The 21,227-nt window shown below is 50.2% G+C and overlaps 1 protein-coding gene across 2 annotated transcripts; it reads right to left on the reverse strand.

The window, feature by feature from the left end:
* Positions 1–1,014: 1,014 nt before the first annotated feature.
* Positions 1,015–20,277, reverse strand: LOC125152398 (zinc finger protein 264-like). 2 transcript variants are annotated; one of them, XM_047834250.1, is made up of 5 exons: positions 19,853–19,989; positions 18,594–18,776; positions 18,144–18,270; positions 8,967–9,062; positions 1,015–3,476 (listed from the first exon to the last, which is right to left on the reverse strand). In XM_047834250.1, the coding sequence occupies exons 2-5, from the start codon at positions 18,627–18,629 to the stop codon at positions 1,843–1,845; spliced, it is 1,893 nt and encodes a 630-aa protein (XP_047690206.1). In that variant the 5' UTR covers positions 18,630–18,776; positions 19,853–19,989; the 3' UTR covers positions 1,015–1,842. The 2 variants fall into 2 exon arrangements, with proteins under 2 accessions (XP_047690206.1, XP_047690205.1); XM_047834249.1 differs by lacking the exon at positions 18,594–18,776 and having other exon boundaries at positions 19,853–20,277.
* Positions 20,278–21,227: the final 950 nt, after the last annotated feature.

Here is a 21,227-nt window from a genome sequence, read left to right on the forward strand (position 1 = left end):
GTTCTCTCTCCCTCACACAAAATAAATAAATAAACTAAAAAATAAACTAAAAAAAAAACATTTGTGGGATGAAGCTGTCACAATGCTATAAGGGAACTTTATAGTACTAAGTGCTTAAATCAGAAAAGAAATGAGGAGCAAAAGACAACCAAAGCAAGTAGAAGAAAGGATATAATAAAGATCAGATGTTAGTGAAATTATATAAACAATAGAAACAAATGAAATTAAGTGATGGTTCTTCAAAATGATCAATACCTAAGAAGATGGACAAAGATAGAGAATGGACCTATTTCCAAAATCAGGTATCAAATGGGACAGAAATATAGATCTTGCTGCCATTAAAATGGTAATAAGGAAATACTACAAGTCTACAAGTTAGAAAATTTAGATAAAACGGAACAATTCCTTGAAAATGCCAATCTTAAAACTATCCAATGTATCCAATATAAAAATTATTCTGAATTCAAGAAATTAGAGGAAAATTTCCTCAACAAAATAATCAGATAATCACATCAACTGATGGAGGCAAAGCATTTGGCAAAATCCAATGCTTATTCATAATTAAAAAAAAAAAAAAACTCAGTAAATTAGGAATAGATGGAAATTTTCTAAACTTGATAAGAAAACTCCAAAAAGAACTTTTAACATCGTATTTGATGAAAAACTGAAAGTTTCCCGCCTCATTTGAGGAATCAGTCAAGGGCATCCTTTCTTACTACTCCTATCTGATATCACATTGGAAGTACACCTAGAGCAGTAAGAAAATAAAGTCATAGATAAACAGATGGGAAGGAAGAAATAAAACTCTATCTGCAGCTGATGTACCTTTGCAGAAAATCCTAAGGATTCTACCCAGAGAAATGGCTAGAAATAATGTGAGTTCACCAAGGGTGCAGGTTACCAAAATATCATCCCCCAAACCAATGATCATTCTGCATACTACTGAAGATCATATGGAAAATCAAAGTGTAAAAATCAATGCCATTTACACTCAAAAAACAAAACACCTAGTTACAAGTCTTAACAAAAATATACAGAGCCTGTATTGAAAATTATAAAACGGTAATGAAATACCAAGAATTAAACAAATGAAGTATCATAGGATGTAACGATGTTCATGATGCTGCTTTTCAACAAACAGATCTACAAACCAATTCCTATAAAATGCAAACACGATTTTCTGCACCCTAAGATTTATATGAAAAGTCAAAGGAACTAGGAAAACTAAATCAATTTAAGTAATAGAGAGAAATCACTTTTACCTAATTTTGAGGTTTACCGTATAGCTACAGAAACTAAGTAAATAGATGGGATCAAGAAAAAGTCTGGGTGTTTGGGGTTTAAAACCAAATAAAAAAGTTTGTTTTCTAAAACTGTTAAGTCTTAACGTCTTAACTGGTGCAAGACAATGTGCCCATTCTTATGTGTGTATTTACCGCTTTGAATACCTGCCCTCTCATCTGTCTAACTCTCCTGCCACTGAACAGTAATGAATGTATATACAAGACACATAAAGGGTCAAGGCCCGTGGCCTCTGAAACACCCCCCCTGCCCCAAGTCAACAAAGGAATCCATGACAAAGTGCTTGACAAAGCTTGACAGAGAAGTCTCACAAACTTTTCATTTCATTTGCCCTTCTAATCTCCACCTTCTTTTTATAAAAATTCCTGAGATAACGCTGCAGTGTAAACTAAGAAAAAAGTAGCTGAACATTTTACTTCCTGCATAATCAACACCGGTCTCTCCCGGATGAACTCTCAGATGCACAGTAAGGCTCTGGGCCGGGTCAATCTCTAACTGCATCTCTACACGACTCCTGACGGCCTGGGACGGATGATTTTCTCACAGCGAAGATACCTGGGGGGTCTCTCTTTGGTATGTTCGATCAGATGCCATGGTAGATGTTTTCCCTGGCAAAAGGTTTTCCTCGGTGGTTACATTCAAGAAGTCTTTCCCCAGAAGGAGTTCTCGCAGGGTGACCGAGGACTGCCCGCTCGTGAAGGGTCTCCCCACTTCTGTTGCGCTGCCCCTGACGGGGTGTCTCCCAGTATGAATCCTCTGATGCTGAGTGAGGGAGGAGCTGCGACTGAAGGCCTTTCCACACTCGCTGCACTTATAGGGTTTCTCCCCGGTGTGGATGATGGCGTGCCTGATGAGGTTTGTGCTCCAGCAGAAGGATTTCCCACACTCCATGCACTCATAGGGCTTCTCTCCACTGTGAATCCGCTGGTGCCTCGTGAGCCCCGAGCGGCGGTTGAAGGCCTTCCCGCACTCCATGCACTCGTAGGGCTTCTCCCCGGTGTGGATGCTGAAGTGTCGGATGAGGTCCTTCCTAGTGCTAAAGGCTTTCCCACATTCTTTGCACTCAAAAGGTTTTTCTCCGGTGTGGGCCCTTTTGTGCAAGATGAAAGTGGAGCAGTGGGTGAAGGCCCTTCCACACTCGGTGCACACGAAAGGCTTCTCCCCGGTGTGGATCCTCTGGTGCCTCTTGAGGTAGGACCTGTGGTTGAAGGCCTTCCCGCACTCCAGGCACTCGAAGGGCTTCTCCCCCGTGTGGATGACGTAGTGGTGAATGAGGGCCGCGCTCTCACAGAAGGCCTTCCCGCACTCGCTGCACTCGTAGGGCTTCTCCCCAGTGTGAGTCTGCTGGTGCCACATGAGGTAGGACCTGTGTTTGAAGACCTTGCCACACTCGAAGCATTCGTAGGGATTCTCGCCAGTGTGGATGATATGATGTCGAAGGAAACCCGGCCTGTGTCGAAAGACCTGCCCACACTCTTTGCACACAAAGGATTTCTCACCAGTGTGTCTCCTCTTATGCAGGACAAAATTGGAGCGGTGGGTGAAGGCCTTTCCACACTCGTTGCACTTATAAGGCTTCTCCCCGCTGTGAATCCGCTGGTGCTGTGTAAGGTAGGACTTGCGGTTGAAGGCCTTCCCGCACTCCATGCACTCGTAGGGCCTCTCCCCCGTGTGGATCATGTGGTGCTGGAGGAGGTGTGTGCTCTTAATGAAGGTTTTCCCGCACTCAGTGCATTCATAGGGCTTCACTCCAGAGTGAATCTTTTCATGTCCAGCAAGAAGGTGCTTCTTATTAAAAGTTTTCCCACATTCATTGCACTTAAAGGCATTTTCCTCTTCTTGAATCATGGGATCTTTACCCGATCCACATGAGTCAGGGTCACGGATGGCACCACCTAGGGGGACCAGGTCCTGTGCAATCCGCGAACACACTCCATCAGCTGTCCCTAAACCACCATGTTCAGGGGTCATTTTCTCAGGGAGCTTCTCCCTCTGGGCTTCGAACCCTGGTCTCGAGTGTCCTTCCTGCATTTCTGACGGTCCACGCTGATCCTTGGTTTGGCCCAGCTGACAGTTCCCTGGGTCACCACGTCTTAGTTCCTGGAACGAGGCCCCCTTAGGCAGGGCTGGATCACAAGTGGTGGGTTCCATGGTCTTGGGTTTGTCCTTGTCACCTGAAAGAAACCCAATACACAAAAAGCCCTGTGAATAATGACGACATGGGAAAAATAAAACTAGCATTTCAGCGAAAGAAATGAAGATGAAAACAGGGCCCATCTCTGTTATGTTTTACTACCTCTGAATCTCAGGATTTTTACCCCTGGATCTTGGACTGTTGACTTCTTGAAAGGGAGACCCAGGAGAAGCCAGGCGAGGGGACAGGAGGTCTGAGGGGAAATACTACCACAATCCCATTGTGCATGCGTCTGCAGTCTAATTATGGTGCTGTGTGCTTCAAGATACGTCTATGCGTGGACATCCCGCATGGGCACCTAGGAATGTATCCCTTAGTTTGGGACGGCAGGTAACTCATTACAGGCCTCCAGTTTGTACTAAAGAGATAACTCGAGGCGAGGTCCAGCCACATAAGAAAAACCTACCATGAAATTAGAAAGTTGGGACTTTGAGCCACAAGATACCAGCTGGACCTCTGGAAAAGGAAAAAGAGCTAGAGACTGAGTCCCACGGAGAGTAACTCAATTGCACGTATGTAATGAAGGCTCAATAAAAATAGAAATAGTGACGCTCTGGCCAATCTCCCAAGTTGGCCATATCTGTGCACGTTATTGTCATACACGGATGCCAGGAGGGAACAAGTCACTGAAGACATGGAAGTTTTGTGTCTGAACACCTCTGGCCCTGCTTGTAAGCTGTATCCTTAATCTGTAACAAACACTGAAGGCAGGGGCGCCTGGGTGGCTCAGTCGGTTAAGCTCCCGACTTTGGCTCAGGTCATGATCTCGAGGTTTGTGAGTTCAAGCCCCGCGTAGGGCTCTGTGCTGACAGCTCAGAGCCAGGAGCCTGCTTTGGATTCTGTCCCCCTCCCTCTCTGCCCCTCCCCTGCTCAAACTCTCTCTCTCTCTCTCTCCCCCTCTCTCTCAAAAATAAACTTTAAAAAAAATTAAAAAAAAAAAAAAAAAACAGGCAACAACAGATATTGGCGAGGATGCAGAGAGGATCTCTTTTGCACTGCTGGTGGCAATGCAAACTGGTGCAGCCACTCTGAAAAACAGTATGGTGGTTCCTCAAAAAACTAAAAATAGAACTATCCTATGACCCAGCAATTGCACTACTAGGCATTTATCCACAGGATACAGGTGTGCTGTTTCAAAGGGACACATGTAATCCCATGTTTGTAGCAGCACTATCAACAATAGCCAAAGTATGGAAAGAGCCCAAATGTCCATCGATGGATGAATGGATAAAGAAGATGTGGTGTATGTATATGTAATGTGTGTATGTATATATGTACGTGTGTGTATATATATATGTATATATATGTATATACATGTGTGTATATGTACACACACATGCATATCTATAACGGAGTATTACATGGCAATCAAAAAGAATGAAATCTTTTTTTTATTTAAAAAAAAATTTTTTTTTTTTCAACGTTTATTTATTTTTGGGACAGAGAGAGACAGAGCATGAACGGGGGAGGGGCAGAGAGAGAGGGAGACACAGAATCGGAAACAGGCTCCAGGCTCTGAGCCATCAGCCCAGAGCCCGACGCGGGGCTCGAACTCATGGACCGCAAGATCGTGACCTGGCTGAAGTCGGACGCTTAACCGACTGCGCCACCCAGGCGCCCCTCAAAAAGAATGAAATCTTGCCATGTGCAACTACGTGGATGGAACTCGAGGGTATTATGCTAAGCAAAATTAGTCAGAGAAAGACAAATATCATATGACTTCACTCATATGAGGACTTTAAGAGACAAAACAGATGAACATAAGGGAAGGGAAACAAAAATAATATAAAAACAGGGAGGGGGACAAAACAAAGGAGACTCTTAAATGTGGAGTATAAACAGAGGGTTGCTGGAGAGGTTGTGGGAGGGGGGAAGGGCTAAATGGGTAAGAGGCATTAAGGAATCTACTCCTGAAATCACTGTTGCACTATATGCTAGCTTAGATGTAAATTAAAACAACAAAAACCTAAACAAACAAAAAAACACTGAGGGCAGAGTGAACAGATTTTAGGAAGTTTTTCTAGTTTTTCTAAAAATGTGTCAAATCTAAGGATAGTTGTGGGAAATCTCTGAACTCCCACTGGTTTCGGATGACCTGGGAAGACTTGGCATTCTCGGGAGTTCTGTGTTCTTAGCCTTGAGCTTGGCTGTGTTCAGAAAGACATCAAGAGAGTTTTCCAGTAGGAGGTGCCCACGATGGGGGTCCCACTGGCAGCACAGGAGTCGCCCCAGAGAGGAAGTACCGAGGGTACAGTAACCTCAGGGGACAGAATGTACAGGGGACCAAGAGTTTGAGGATGGTGTTGATGAGAACGCAGGGACAGAAAGGAGACAAGGGAACAGGATTCCCAAGGTTCTTGGAGGTGGGGGGGAGCGGGCGGGAAGGGGACAGTGAAGACTCCCAGGACACGGCAGGAGGGAAGCAGGACTGGGCTGCACGTACTGAGTCTGGGGAAGAGACCAGCAAAATACACATGGATCTAGAGGAGAAAATGATAATACTTTACTTGAAGACATGAAGGAAGAGCTGGGTCAATGAAGAGTATGATGTGGGGGTCAGAAGAGTCAGAGGAAGGTGTGTTGAAAGGGACAAACTTCCAGTTCCAAGGTTAAGGGCTAGGAACGGGACGTACCACACGAGGGCCCTAGCTACTCCTGCCTGCCGTGACACAGAGCAGAGATGAGAGAGTAAATTGCAACAGTTCTCACCACAAGAAGAAACCTTTTTTCCTTTTTAATTTTCCTCCTTCCTTTACTTACACTGACATCAGGACCTGTTTCCACTAACTGAAAGAAATTCAAAGATTTTCACTCGTACGAAAACCACAAAAAGCAAAAATGGTGTTCAGCGTCTCTCGCATCGAGCCGTCACAGAGGCAGTGGGCCCCCTGGGTGGCAGAGGTGGCCCACCGAGCTCCTTCACCAGAACAGTCCCTGACATTGAGCCGCCACAGCTCTGAACTGTGTCTGCGAGCACCTGTGCTTTCTCTCCACTTATTTTGGGCATCTGTCAGCAAGATGCGTCCTAGGGCATCAGAAAACCCTGAGAGAGGGGCGCCTGGGTGGCACAGTCGGTTAAGCGTCCGACTTCAGCCAGGTCACGATCTCGCGGTCCATGAGTTCGAGCCCGGCGTCGGGCTCTGGGCTGATGGCTCGGAGCCTGGAGCCTGTTTCCGATTCTGTGTCTCCCTCTCTCTCTGCCCCTCTCCCGTTCATGCTCTGTCTCTGTCCCAAAAATAAATAAACGTTGAAAAAAAAAAATTAAAAAAAAAAATTAAAAAAAAGAAAACCCTGAGAGAGATGATTTTTAAGTATAGAAATAGTAAAAAAAAGAAAAAAAAATCCATATAAATAAATGCCGTTTTGGCTAATGAAAAGTTTCACAGGAACACTCTACTTTCACATGGTGGGGAAACCTGTACGGTGATGTGGGTCCATTATTACTTGACAAAACCAGGGGAATAAAACTTAATCACATAAAACTGACAATTCTACCCAAATGAGTAAAAAAAAAAATTCAATACAATTCCCTATAAAATGCCAACTGGGCCATCAAGGAACTTCACAGTCTGATGGTAGGACTTGTATGAAGGGTCAAACAGGCAACAATAAAGAGAAGGACACCTACCATCTCAGATGACAGTACTGCCACGGAATCACAGACTCACACACTGTGGTACCGGCACACAGAGAAGACAAACGAGCAATGGAAAAAGAAGAGACTTTGGGAAACACACGCAGCGAGCTTTCGTGGACGGCAGAGACAGCAGAGAAGCTGGGGCGTTGAAGAAGGGGAAACACAGTAAATGGAGCCAGAAAGACAGGTGTCGCACTGGAAATGCAAAACTGTACTCGTATCTCACAACAGACTCCAGTTCCACCTTGGATCGAAAGGTTAAATGTCAAATGTCTCTCAAAATAAGCAACAAACATTAAAAACATTTTTTCAGGGGTGCCTGGGTGGCTCAGTCGGTTAAGCGTCCGACTTCGGCTCAGGTCACGATCTCGCGGTCCGTGAGCTCAAGCCCCGCATCGGGCTCTGTGCTGACTGCTCAGAGCCTGGAGCCTGTTTCCGATTCTGTGTCTCCCTCTCTCCCTCCCCCGTTCATGCTCTGTCTCTCTCTGTCTCAAAAATAAATAAATAAACGTTAAAAAAACAAATTTTTTTTATAAAAACAAAAAAAATACTTTTAAATAAAAAAAAACACAGTGGCAACTATCCAGTAAAAAACTTTAAAGTTTGCATAGCCTGGAATCCATCTACCTCACTCCAAGAAACATCAAAGACGCTGTAACCACATGCAGGATGACCTTCGGGGCGGCTCCGGGCAGCGCCTGCCTGAGCAGTGAGTACGTGAGTGCACAGGGAGCGGATGGGGCCACGTGAGCCGGGAACTTACTGACCTTCTTTAACCATAAGGAGCTTGATATATATATTTTTTATGTTTATTTATTTTTGAGAAAGAGACAGAATATGAGCGTGAGCAGGGGAGGGGCAGAGAGAGAGAGAGGGAGACACAGAATCTGAAACAGGCTCCAGGCTCCGAGCGGTCAGCACAGAGCCTGATGCGGGGCTTGAGATCATGACCTGTGAGATCATGACCTGAACTGAAGTTGGATCCTCAACTGACTGAGCCACCCAGGCGTATTGAGCATATTTTTATGCACCTTGAGCATATTTTTATGTTGAGTACAGAAAGGATGAAGTTACGTTACACAACAAACAAAACGAAGGAGGAAATAATTCCCCTGAAAAGGTGCTCTGGACTCCGGTTCAGGAAGCGGCCCCGGGGCCAAGGGCAAGACCCCCTCTGCTAGACGGAAGGCACAGCTGCAGACTCGAGAGCCCGATTGGGTGTGGAAGGGTCGAGGCTCAAGCGGGGGAGGAGGCGCAATGCACTGTCAACGCCGCGGTCGCACGGGGACACGTCCGTGGCTGGGGAAGTGCTAGCCGTCTGGAACAGAGTCTGAGCACCTGGGGAAGCGCAGGCAGGACCTGGAGCCTAGCCGACCAGAGGCACCACGCAGACGTGGAGAGCGGTGGGGAGGCCAGCGGCCCCCGCAGGGAAGATGATGGGAGTGAGCAGGGAGCGTGGGGGCGGGGCTGATGGAGGCGGTGGCATAAGGAACCGAGTCGGGAGATGCACCGGGCGGGACACGGCTGCACAGGACCTGGGGACCAGGACCTGGGGACGCCGGCCAGAGAGAGGCACTGAGGGCGGGGGGAGGCTTGAGCGGCTCTCTGAGGCCGTGTCCGGTCCCCAACCTGCCACCGAAACTTGGCAGGTGGACGGAGGGAGAGACATTACGGGTCCCTGGCCGGGCACGCGGACTCTGGGTCAAAGGGTTCCCCGGCTTCCGAACCACCAGAGAGGCCAGAACGAGAAGCTTCCCGGGGAACCAGGGCCCGCGGTCCCCTCCTGGTCTCCAGCCTGCAGGGTCTCCCGCGCGCCCGCATCCTGGCTCCTACCTGGATAGGTGTTCTGGGAGAGGCCTCTCTTCGCCGTCCACGGCTCCTGCCCGCGCTCCAGCTGGCAGATGAGCTCCGGTCTGGGGACGGGACACCCTGGTCACGGAGAAAGAAAGAAGGCACTGGGATTTTTGGGAAAACAAATTAAACCTCTCAATCTAGTGTGGGACTTCCGGATGTGGATATGACTTCAGAACGAAGCTGCTCCCATCCACACGAACACTGACTTGTCACCTGGAAACTGGCACAAACACCACTGCTGGGATCCAAAGACTTGAGACAGTAGTGCTGGCTATGTAGAGAGCACCTGTTTCCTTTGACTTCCAGCTCACAGAATCCCAGGGAAGAGGATCCCCTCCTTCCAGAGAGTGTTTTCTCGTTATTCCGAGCAAGTGAGTCTCACCCACATGTGCATCCACACCTCCCGGCACGTCCGCCTCACATCCAACGAACACAAACTTCTGTAGGTGAGGCCTGGGTATCGGGAGATTTAAAAACCTTCCCAGCGGATTCTGGCATCAAAGGAAGGTCGAAAAACCACTCTCTGCCAACCTGCAAGTGGCTATGCCCCATCACCAATTGTTAGAGGTACATAAGTACACAACCTGGTAGGAGCCAGGACGGCTGAGTGGGTGGCATCCTGGGACTTTTATGAGGGAACCTGCCTCAAAGCCCTAGACCAGAGAGGGGGTAAAGAAACACACAGCTGGGCTGTCACTCACCAAGCGGGGAGCTGGGATCACCTCTGAACTTATGAGACGAGAGAATGAACGTCCCTCAGGGTGAAGACTGAGCTGCTCACAGACGCAGGGAAAAGACACAGGACTGCAGAGAAGTCAATGGCAGAGGCACCAGGACCCACGGAAGGCTGTGCTGACAGATACAGAGCCACAGCCGGAGAGTATCAGTTGTCACTACGCAAACCTCACTTGCATCTGCTGCAGGCTCAGCTCGGGTGTCAAAACGGAAGTAAGACTTCCCTTCAGCTCTCAGGAGCCATGCCTCCTGTGACCCCAGGGCCTTTGCATGTGTTGGCCCTACTACCAGCAGGCTGTTCTCTTCCCACCTTGTGCCTCTAGAGAACTCTAACTCTTCCGGTCTCAGCTCCCATGTTACTTCCCGACAGGACTTCGCTGAAGCATGGCTTCATTAATCTGCCATGTTGTTGTGGAGTTTCTCATCCTAACAATAAATGAAAAACTAGCATTTATAGGGTATAACCATATCCCAGGGACTGCGGGAAGCAATTCAAATACGTTATGGTTTGTTTTTTTTTTTTAATTTTTTTTAATGTTTATTTATTTTTGAGACAGAGAGAGACAGAGCATGAGCAGAGAAGGGGCAGAGAGAGAGAGGGAGACTCAGAATCTGAAGAAGGCTCCAGGCTCTGAGCTGTCAGCACAGAGCCCGACACAGGGCTGGAACTCATCAACCGCGAGATCATGACCTGAGCCTAAGTCAGACGCTCAACAGACTGAGCCACCCAGGCGCCCCTCAAATACGTTATGTTTAAAGTGGAAATAAATTTATGGGATAATTTAAAGAACTGACATATTTAAAACACTGACTCTCTCCATTCAAAACAAAGTTTGCATCTTTACTGACCTGAGTCTTTTTTTAGATCCTAAGCAAAATCCTTCTGTAGTTTACAGGTGTGATAACCTAGGTCTGCAAGGGCTAATTACCTAGTTGCCCCTGTATCGGCAAAAACCCATCTCATCCATCTGTTTTTCCATGGTCAAGTCTCTGGGTGGGTGCCCCAGGGACAACTAGGGTAAGTGGCTGTCGTGCAAGGCCAAGGTCCCCCCAGACTACCGCACTGGGGTGCAGGTATGCCCAGTGAGCCAGCAACACTCAGTGCTGGGCTGCTCAGCTAGGTTCCCCGAGGGACTGATCGCACAACTCGCCCTTTTCAAGGCGCATCTGGTGGAGTCCCAGCACTGGTCCCCTGTGTGATATGAGGGATCTACTGGCCACGCGGCGTGGGGCGCCCTCCTCAGATGATGTGGCACAAGAGGCTTCAACTGCTTCGAGGGCAAATCCTGCCATTGTTGCCGGCCTTACTGTTGTAGTCCGTCCCCCAACCCAGCAGGGATGGGACACCCCATTCTTGGAGACCCATGGTTCAATGTATAAGGAAGAAAAAAAAGCGTATGGGGTATCTTGTTCCTGCGAGGACACCTCAGGACGTATCTCCCCTTACGCCAGATTGCACAACCAATGTCAGGGCACCGGCCAGTGCATCCGGGCTCCCCCGACCGCAGCTGCCCAGCAGCATGCCAGAGTCTCCTCGTTAAAATCACACTGACCCAATCAGAATGCCGATGTCGCCACCATGCTGCCCTAGACGTAAGCCCCGGCCCTCTACGGCTGTCAGGGCACCCGACAGATGGGACTGCCACTCAACAGGGGCCACCTGGGACTGCCGGGAGCTCATCAGGCAAATACCCAAAGAAAAGGAAAATGACCAGGGACAGAGAGGTGACAACAAACAATTATGCTGGGGACCAGGGCCATCCCAGGGAGGCTGCTGCCCAGAGACCCCATGCCCTCCCCACCCCTCTCACCAGCAGGAGACAAATTCAATATGGGGCTGCAGGCAGCTAAAAGCCCAAGAAAATGAAGCAGGAGTAGGAAGGGTGCTTTAAAACTTATGTACCAAGCGAATACCAGGTTTAGAAAACAACACTCATCCTAAACTACTGACTGATTTAAAACCAGTAACAAAAAGAAACCCCTAGATACACAGGAAGAAAATAAAAAATAACTAAATGCACAGTATACAACTAAAACACTGCCTACAGTTTGGTGCGATTAGAAATGCAAAATTTATATGCTAAAAGTTAAGATAACAAATTATAATAATAATGTATAGCATAATTATTCTTATAATAATTCTGTATAGCATAACAAAATTTATATTCCAAAAAAATTATATTACCAAAACAAAACCGGGCACTGATTGGTTTTTCTGACTCTACAATATAGGTTCTGAATTAACTTCAGGATTTGCTAAAACGCACCACTGACAAAACTTCTTAAGTTTAACCAATACTGGGGCTCAAATCCTAGTTATACCTGGAGATTCTTCTAAATTTAAACACAGCGCTGCCCAAACTTCAGTAGCTAATACAGGGGAAGAACAGGTATGTCTCACTTTAACTGCAGATTTGCCTACAACTCCCTGCGTCCCAGTGCCCACTGTCCTAAATTATGCCCTATGGGCACGGGTGCCCTGACACATCACAGAATTAAAATACATTTTTGGCGCTTACAAACTGGCTTGGTAAAATGGGGCCCGCAGACCCCCATTAAAATAGTTAATACAGCCCAGTGGAAGCTGAAAAGGAGCCTTTCATCACATAAAAGCTGATCAATGAAGGAATGACCGTCCCACTGCTGCTCCACCTGACAGCCCAGTTGTGTCTGTGCTTGAACCCGGGACAAAGGAAGGGCACCTCATGGGGGTGACTACAATCTTAATACTCTGGTCCACCCCTGAGGGTCCCTGCTAGGAATGCAGCGTGTCCTCCCCTCAATGTCATTATGCCCAAATTCCCAATGTGATCGTATCTGGAAGATAGGATGTTTAAGGAGGGAATTAAGGTTAAATGAGGTCAGGGGATGGGCCCCAATCTGGTAGGACTGGTGTCCTTTAAAGAAGAGGAAGAAACAGCCTTTCTGAGCCCGAGGAAAGGACACATGAGGACACAGCATGAAGTGGCAGCTGGGAAGAGATTGCCATCAGACACCTCTCTGCCGGCACCTCGGGTCTGGAACGTCCAGCCTCCAGAATGATGTGGAAATAGAGCTGTTGTTTCAGCCACACAGTGTGGCAGCCAGAGCGGACTCACACGATCCACACACCCAACATCCAACAGAAATCAAGGACATCATTCAATCCACACCCCACTGATTCTGGGCTGAGAGCTCTGGCTAACCGTGCTGCCCAGTGCCTGCTCCGCCCCTTCTCTGCCAGCCTGCCTTTCCCCCACAGGGAAACCCTTCTTCTCTCCTGGGCTGCCGGGGAGGGTGGCTCAACAACTCTGACCCGCACCCATCTCTGCAGACGAGATTTTAAGTGCCCCCACTTTCTCCAGGAGCACACATGTGACGGTACATCGAGGACGACCTTGACCACGGAAGGTCATCTGACACACTCGGTTATGGATACATAAACACAACCCAACATCTTTTAGTCCCTTTGTGGGATTAGTTATCTTATATTATAGTTTATTTATGTAACTATAAAGAGAGAGAGCACACACACATGTGCACGCAAGCACAGGTAAGTGGGAGAGGGGTAGAGAGAAAATCCCAAGCAGGTTCTGAGCTGTCAGCTCGAAGCCCAATGTGGTGCTCAAACCCACACAAACTGTGAGATCATGACCTGAGCTGAAATCAAGAGTCTGACACTCAAACGACTGAGCCACCCAGGCGCCCCTGGGGGATTAGTTTTAGATAATAACACTACTTAGCATTATCTGGGGTCTGGTTACTACATTCTTCATTTACACATTTTATTTAACCTCACCGGTGTTGACAGTTACAGTTCAGCCCACCTTAAATGAGGCTTCCTCCAACCAAGACTCCAAGATCTGTTCACAATACTGTTAACAGACGCTCCGGTAGGTGCCCTCAGAGACCCCTTCACTACAGAGGCTTTGGACAACCTCTTTCTCCTCAAGCCTCCTGGAGTCTCTGAATGACCAACGATGGCCACAAGGGCTTCTGATGGGACAAACCGTCCCCAGTTCCAGCCTTGAGCAATACACTGTTAAAACCACAGTGACTGACCACACACTAGGCCCTCCTGAAAACAGCCGCTCTCACAGACAGGAGCCTGCAACCTCCACGCCCAGCTGCCCACCGTGCCCTGGGTCACAGAAACAGCATGGCACAAGCTTGGCACCGCCACCGACGACTCCCTGAGACAGGCTGGAGCCCAGCCCGGGCCCCGTGGCATCCTCCCGTTGTGGGGCGGCTTCTCCTGTCTGCAGTTCCCAGCCACATGCTCTGCTGCTGGAGGAGGTCACCTGTCCCCAGGCCCCCAGAAAACCCCTGGGAGTAACAGAGGGAATAGTTAGGGGAGTTTGGGGATTGTAAAAGAGAGACTGCTTTCCATCACACCCGAGGGGGCTCAGTGGAGTATTGCTGCTTTCTAGCCCTTAGCCAGAACGTTCTAAATAAAAACGGGACCTAAGAAACATCGCTTGGCCAAACTTCAGGGGGTCATTTTCACACCAGATACCCTGATCAACAAACGGTCCCATTTCCACATTCATTATAAACTGCTGGGCCACTGCCCAAAAATGGACTCCTTCAGGGGAAAGAACTTCAAGACCCTCCCATCTCACAGACACCCCCAAAATAAGTCAAAACCACGCATCTCTACACATACAAGGGCCACGATACAAGGCATGGCCAGGCATTCCTCGTTCCCTTCAGAGCTGCAGGCGACTAGTAATGGACACACACCTCACTTCTCCAATTACACAATGCTGGGCTCTGGGAAGAGAGAGACATTCAAGAGCTTTCGCAGCCCAAACATGCCCAAAATTGCTGGCTTAAGTAGAAGACATAACTATCACTCTGAATAACTCCTTTTCAAATCCCAGTGTGACAAATAAACCCGAGTGGGTCTCTAGCTTGCCTTACAAAAGGCCTCTTGGCCTAACACCCCACACTAACACCACTGTTTCAACCAAACGCGGCAAACACGGAGGCGCCCATCAACTTGAGCGGGCATTCACTCGCAAAGGATACCCCAGTCCCACACGTGGACAACACCGACCCAGACCAACACTCCAACGATGACAACTCCACGCCAACACTAAAACCTTCACCCCAGCATGTGTCCAGACTGCCTCTCCTAAGACCGAAATTAGACACAGAACCTTTTTGCTTTCTTCTATTAGGAATTCTATTATGTTCTTGAGGTGACTTTTTGGAACACTCCTAAGGAGGGGCCAGGGGAACCAAACACATGCTTATAGCACTGGAATGTTCAGTTCCATCCCCCAACCTCTGGGCAGGCAACAGGGGCTGGAGATGGAGTTCAAACACCAATGGCCAGTGATTTCCTCCATGATGCCGATGTCATGAAGCTTTCATCAGCAGCCCTAACTAACGTGGTTCAGTGAGTTTCCAGGCTGGTGAACACATCGAGGTGCAGGAAGGGTGGCAAGCCTAGACAGGGGGCATGGGAGCTCAGTGGCCTGTCCTACACACCTCGTCCTCTGCGTCTCTTCCATTTGGCTGTTCCTGAATTTGATCCTTTACAATAACTGGGTAATATTAAGTAAGGTGCTTTCCTAAGTTCTGTGAGCCACCCTAGCAAATTATCAAACCTGAGGAGGGGGTCATACCTGATTTATAGCCAGGTGATCCAGACAGGTGACCACCTGGACTTGTGACTGGCATCTGAAGTGGATGTGTGGGAGGGGGAGGGGCTGTCCTAAGAGACTGAGCCCGTTTTAACCTGCGGGATCTGTGCGAACTCCAGTTAGTGTGTGGCAGAATTGCGTGGGGTCGAAAACAAGATTTTCATGTCAGAAGTGTTACTGAGTAGAGGAAAAAGAGATTCTTTTCGTTGACCCACAACTAGCACACACATGGGCGAGTATGTACAGACGTGCACAGATGTGTACATATGTATGTAAATGCACACAGAAACATGTAAAATACATGACAGCATTAAGCTCTCTACATCGTCTGTCACTAAGTCACCTCTACGAATGCAAATCTTGCAGGTGCAAATTCATACGGGGGGGGGGGGGGGGGAAATGCTGTGACAATTTACATGAATGGAGCATGAATAAGCCTGAACAGTCCCGCACAGTCAGTGCTCAGGGGATCTGTGATTGTTAACTGCTTTTGAACTTTTGAACATGACCCATTTTTAAAAAAATTTTTTTTAATGTTTTATTTATTTTTGAGACAGAGAGAGACAGAGCATGACCAGGGGAGGGGCAGAGAGAGAGGGAGACACAGAATCCAAAGCAGGCTCTGGGCTCTGAGATATCAGCACAGAGCCCGACGCGGGACTCGAACTCACGGACCGTGAGATCATGACCTGGGCCGAAGTCAGACGCTCAACCGACTGAGCCACCCAGGCGCCCCAAACATGACCCGTTTTGAATTTTTCTTATTTTCTTCAAAGAAAGAATCCTGCATCATTCTGGTAAATGAGAAACCTAGAGTCTACCCTTAGTGGAAGATCACCACAAAAACTCAGCAATGCCATCAAAATGCTGTTAAGTCCCAGTAAGCTCATGCTGCCTATTCATGGCTGTGGGCTCAAGGCTCCTTCTGTTTTAAAGGGAAAAGTGCCAACAACTGGAGGGTGGGGGTAGTAAAGAAGATGTATTAAGGTTCAGCACTAGGGGCACCTGGGTGGCTCAGTGGGTCAAGCATCCGACTCTTGGTTTCAGCTCAAGCCATCATCCTGGGGTTCGTGGGGTTGAGCCCAGGATGGGCTCTGTGCTGACAGTGGGAAGCCTGCTTGGGATTCTCTCTCCCTCTTTCTTTGCCCCTCCCCTGCTTGTATTCTTTCTCTCTCCTCCTCTATTTCTACCCCCCTCTCTCAAGATAAATGAGTAAACACTTGAGAAGGAAAAAAAAAAAGATTCAGCACTAAATCCAGACTTGCCATCAAAAGCAATCAGAGGCAGGAAAAGAGAAGAAATAACGCAATCATCATATCAGGGTGTCTCTCAATGCCAGTTCATGTTCCTACACTCTCTGAAATAAGGTTTCTCAACCTGACATAATTATGTGGGTTACGGGCATGATTATTTAGGTCAAGACACTTCTTTGCAGGGAAGACAGGCGTTACAAGAATGTTTGGCAGCACTCCAGGTCTCCACCCACCAGGTGCCTATCTCAGCCCCATCCCAGGGCGACAACCAAAATGTCTACAAACACTGCCCAGTGTCCCTCGGGGACGACATCGTCCCTGCTTGAGACCGCTAACCTAGAAGGCCATAACCAGGATGATGAGAGAAAGCGACAGGGATGGGGGAGGGCCCTGCATAAGATCTGGTGGTCAGGACACTGCTGGCGAGGAGGCGGGGACCGCGCACAGAAGGGTCACCGTCTGAGAGGCTGAAATGTCCACGAACACTCACCAGGCAGACACAACAGCAAGTTGAGGCCCGAGCCAGGTGTGTGCGCAGGAAACCACCAGACGCCCCGCACAGCCGGAGCAGGGGGAGCTCAGGGAGAGCACGGAAGGGGAGAGAAGAGCTCAGCAGGGCCAAAATGCACTTTCTATTTGTAAACGTTTTGTTACAAAATATTTAATCTATCAAACTTCTCTAATTTTGTTTTTGCCTCTTCTCACTGAGACCTAACTCCAGTTCTCCAAAAATCGGCACGTCTTCCCCTAAGCTCTGGGGTCTCAGATCGAATGGCCTCGTGGTGACTAACCTCAAGCAGAGAAACATCTAAGCTGGCGTTTCTCAACTGGGCACCCTGAATTCTGCAGGCGGGATAATTCTTGTCGAGGGGCCCGTCGTGTCCATCGAAGGAGGTCTCCAGCATCTCCGGACTCTAACCACCAGATGCCAGTTCCACCCACACCCAAGGCGCGACAACCCAGAGTGCCCGCAGACGTTGCCAAATGGCTCCTGGGGGCAAAACTGCGACCCGCCGAAAAGCACTACTCTAACCACCTCTCTCGTCCCGGCAGACGATCCCGGCCCTGGAAACAAGTGACAACCACGAGGGCACGTGAGCACAGAGAAGCCCCGTCACTGGGATCACCTCGTTTACAACAATACCTGTCGGTGCTGAAGGCAAAGGCCTCCGGGGGGCCTGACTCCCTCCCTTCCCGGAGAACTTCCCATCACTCCCTGCCCTGCTGGCCCTGCTGAGGACACTTGAGCCAACCAGGCTCAGCCCCTCAGCTCCCCCTCTGGAATGCGAAATGAGGACCTCAGATGGAGACCAGTCTGTCCCGGGCACTGGGGCGAGAGGTCCAGAGGAGCTCGGGCTCAGGTGGCCATTTCTGCCTCAAGGACACCCCACACAGTCCCGCAGCAGAGTAAGGAAGAGAAACAACAGAAACAGGCAAAGACGCAGAGGTGCGGAATCTGGGGGCCACGCCTGGAGACAGAAGGTCCTCTGACCACGAGGTGGCAGGTCCCCCCCTAGGGTGGAGTGGGGAGCACTTACCCAGAGACACCAGAAGTCCACAGTTTTCCAGCATCACCTCCTGGTACAGGGTCTTCTGGGCCGGGTCCAGCTGCCCCCACTCCTCCTGGGTAAAAGTCACGGCCACATCGTCGAAGGTCACAGACACCTGGATGTCAAACAGAGGTAGCAGCGTGTTGGTGTCGGGGTGTTGGATGGGATCGGGCCTCATCCCTACATCCCTGATAAAGGTACAGAGTGATCAAGGCTCGAATCGCCAAGAACCTCGTGAGCGCCAAGCTCTGTGCCGGGCTCAAGATGGGGGTGGACACAGCAGTGTAAGGGAGAAGCCTCCTCCACGGGAGCCACCGGAAGGTCACACAAGACAATGGAAGTGACGGGTGGACTGGGAGATGCAGACACCATGGGCCCCAGGACGTCAGAGGAATGAGTGAATAATGACAATAACAGCATTGGTGACAACGGCAGTACCTGAGCCTCACTGGTCCTGCTCGCTGCCTGCCCCATGCTGAGGGGCACATCCTGGTTAAAGCGACTACAAGTCCCCAGTCCGTAAGTCAGTCTCCTGTGGCTGGAATCCAAACTCTTGAAAGCCGACACTTGCCAGCTGTGTTAACCTTGAAGACATCACTTCATTTCTCTGAGCGTCTGTTTCTGGATCAATACAATAATAGTTCCCGCTTCACTGGTCACAGCCGTGAGATTTACATGGAAATGACTCAGCTCAGCTTCTTTGGGTTCTCGTTTCTCCCACAGCCCCCCCTTCCCGGGCGGGGGCGGGGGGAACATCTCATCACCTCCAACCAGTCCCCGAAAGGCTAAGGGAGTTCCCCACATTCATCCGAAGCCTTGCCTCTCACAAACCAGAGGCAACATGTTAACCGCTGCTTACTCTTGTACAGGGAGGAAGACAGGGCATCGGGAATTCCTCCGTAATCACAGTGATTACAATGTACTGACATTGGGAAGCATGTGCCCCAACTTTTGTCGTTAAATACATTTCCATCAACCCTGAAACTATTTTCGTGAACGTGGGCAGAGGAGCAGAGCCCTCAGCACTGACCTCACAAGAACGGCACCTGGAGGGTTGGCACCTCCCTGGGTAACCGGCAGGGACCGGACCTGCGCCGCCCGCTCCCCACCTCACTCCCGGGGAGATTCCACCAGGAACCATGAGCCTCCTTCTTCCTGAGCTCTGACAGCACTTGCCCCGAGGCCAGGACACTTCGGGACCAGGGAGCACAAATGGCTACGGAGAACACAGGCTTTGGCCACGGGAAGAAGAGCCTCTGACTGGCCGCCTAGCCGGTGCTGGCGGAGGAGGGGTGGAGCATCCCGCCCCCCGCCCCAGCAGCTGGGACCACCGCAACCTCACTGCCCCTCCCGGGCCCCCTGAACTTGTCTCTGCCCGGAAAGCGGGCCCCCTCCGCCCGACGCCCAAGGTCACCTGTTAGAAGAGGGCAGGTGGGGCAGCGTGGGTCCTCCCAGGTCCCGTTGGGGGCGGGATCTACCCTAAGACTGACGGGAGTCCCAGGCGGAAGCATCATTCGTTCTTTCCACAACTTACTGACTCCACGGAACCGGGGGTCAGTTAAGCCGCAAGCCAGCCCCACCCTCCACACCCCGCGAGTGCGGAGATCTGTCCAGCGGACGTCGGGGCTCCCGGCCCACTGGGGGCCCGTCTCCGCCCTCGCACAGACGCAGCAACTCCGACGCCAACGTCCACTGACCTGGGTCGGGCCGGTCGGCGGCGCCGCCATCGTGGGCCCCGCGGGTCGAGCAAGGCGAAAAGAGGCGAGCGCCCGGGCGGCCTCGGCGTAAAAGACACCACGACTCGGGGCGCCGCCCTCGGCGACCGAGGGGATGAGGGCGGCCGAGAGGCCGCGCGGCCCGGCGAGCGGCCAGGGGGCACACCCGCTGCAGGGAGTCGCGGCCCCTGCGAAGCGCGAAGGTGAAGCCTGGCCTCCTTCCCTGTTTGGTCCCCACGAAAGGCCTAAGGAGCGGCGCTGGCACAGCCCGCGGCGGGTCAAGGCCGTCCCAGGGCAAACGGCTGAGGCAAATGGCGGCGGCAGTGAAAACCCCGGAAGCCCCGCCCACGTACGTGAGCCGCCGGAAGCGCCCCTGTTCTTGGCAGGCATTGGCCTCAGATGCCTGCTGGGTAATGTGGCTTCCCTCCTCTGAATCCGACCGGGCAGGGTGGACTTAACCAGGCGTCTTCCTCCGAGGGGAAGGAGCACAAGCAAGCGAGCAACCGATCTGCCTTTTTTTTTTTCTTTTTCAACGTTTATTTATTTTTGGGACAGAGAGAGACAGAGGATGAATGGGGGAGGGGCAGAGAGAGGGAGACACAGAATCGGAAACAGGCTCCAGGCTCTGAGCCATCAGCCCAGAGCCCGATGCGGGGCTCGAACTCCCGGACCGCGAGATCGTGACCTGAGCTGAAGTCGGACGCTTAACCGACTGCGCCACCCAGGCGCCCCCCGATCTGCCTTTTTAAGTGGCCACAACTCGGAGGCCCAAGGGGCAGGGGTGAAGCCTCCATTCTGTGCCTGGGAAGTTGAGGCTCCGGAGATGGACATTTGTCAGGGTGGAGGCATATGAAAAGGCGAAGAACTGGCCTTCTGCCCCAGCTGGCCTGGTGACTTCCTTTTTTTGGTACCACCTTCCTCCATCCTCTTCTAGGGGAAAAGACCAAAAAGTAGCTTAAAAATCCTCCCAAGGAGGGGGCGCCTGATCAGCTCAGTTGGTTAACCATCTGACTCTTGATGTAGGCTCAGGTGATGATTTCACACTCTGCCGACAGTGTAGAGCCTGCTTAGGATTTTCCCTTGCTCTTTGCCCAGTCCCCACTCGTGCTGTCTCAAAAAAAGAAAAAACAACCACCACAAAACCTCCCAAGGAGGACACTGAAAGTCCCCTTTCACAAGTTGCACACTCTCCAGGGACTTATTTAGCCTAGGGCCTTTTTCATAAGATGAATGAACTTCTGAGTCGTGTAGTTGGCCCAGATTACGGAAGAATGGATTTGGCATCCTGTGAGGTGGGGAGGAGCAGACACAGGAGGCTTAGAGGGAAATTTAGGACTCCAGTTTCCAGCATGGTCAA

This window comes from Prionailurus viverrinus, chromosome E2 (assembly GCF_022837055.1).
Source record: "Prionailurus viverrinus isolate Anna chromosome E2, UM_Priviv_1.0, whole genome shotgun sequence".
NCBI lineage: Eukaryota > Metazoa > Chordata > Mammalia > Carnivora > Felidae > Prionailurus > Prionailurus viverrinus.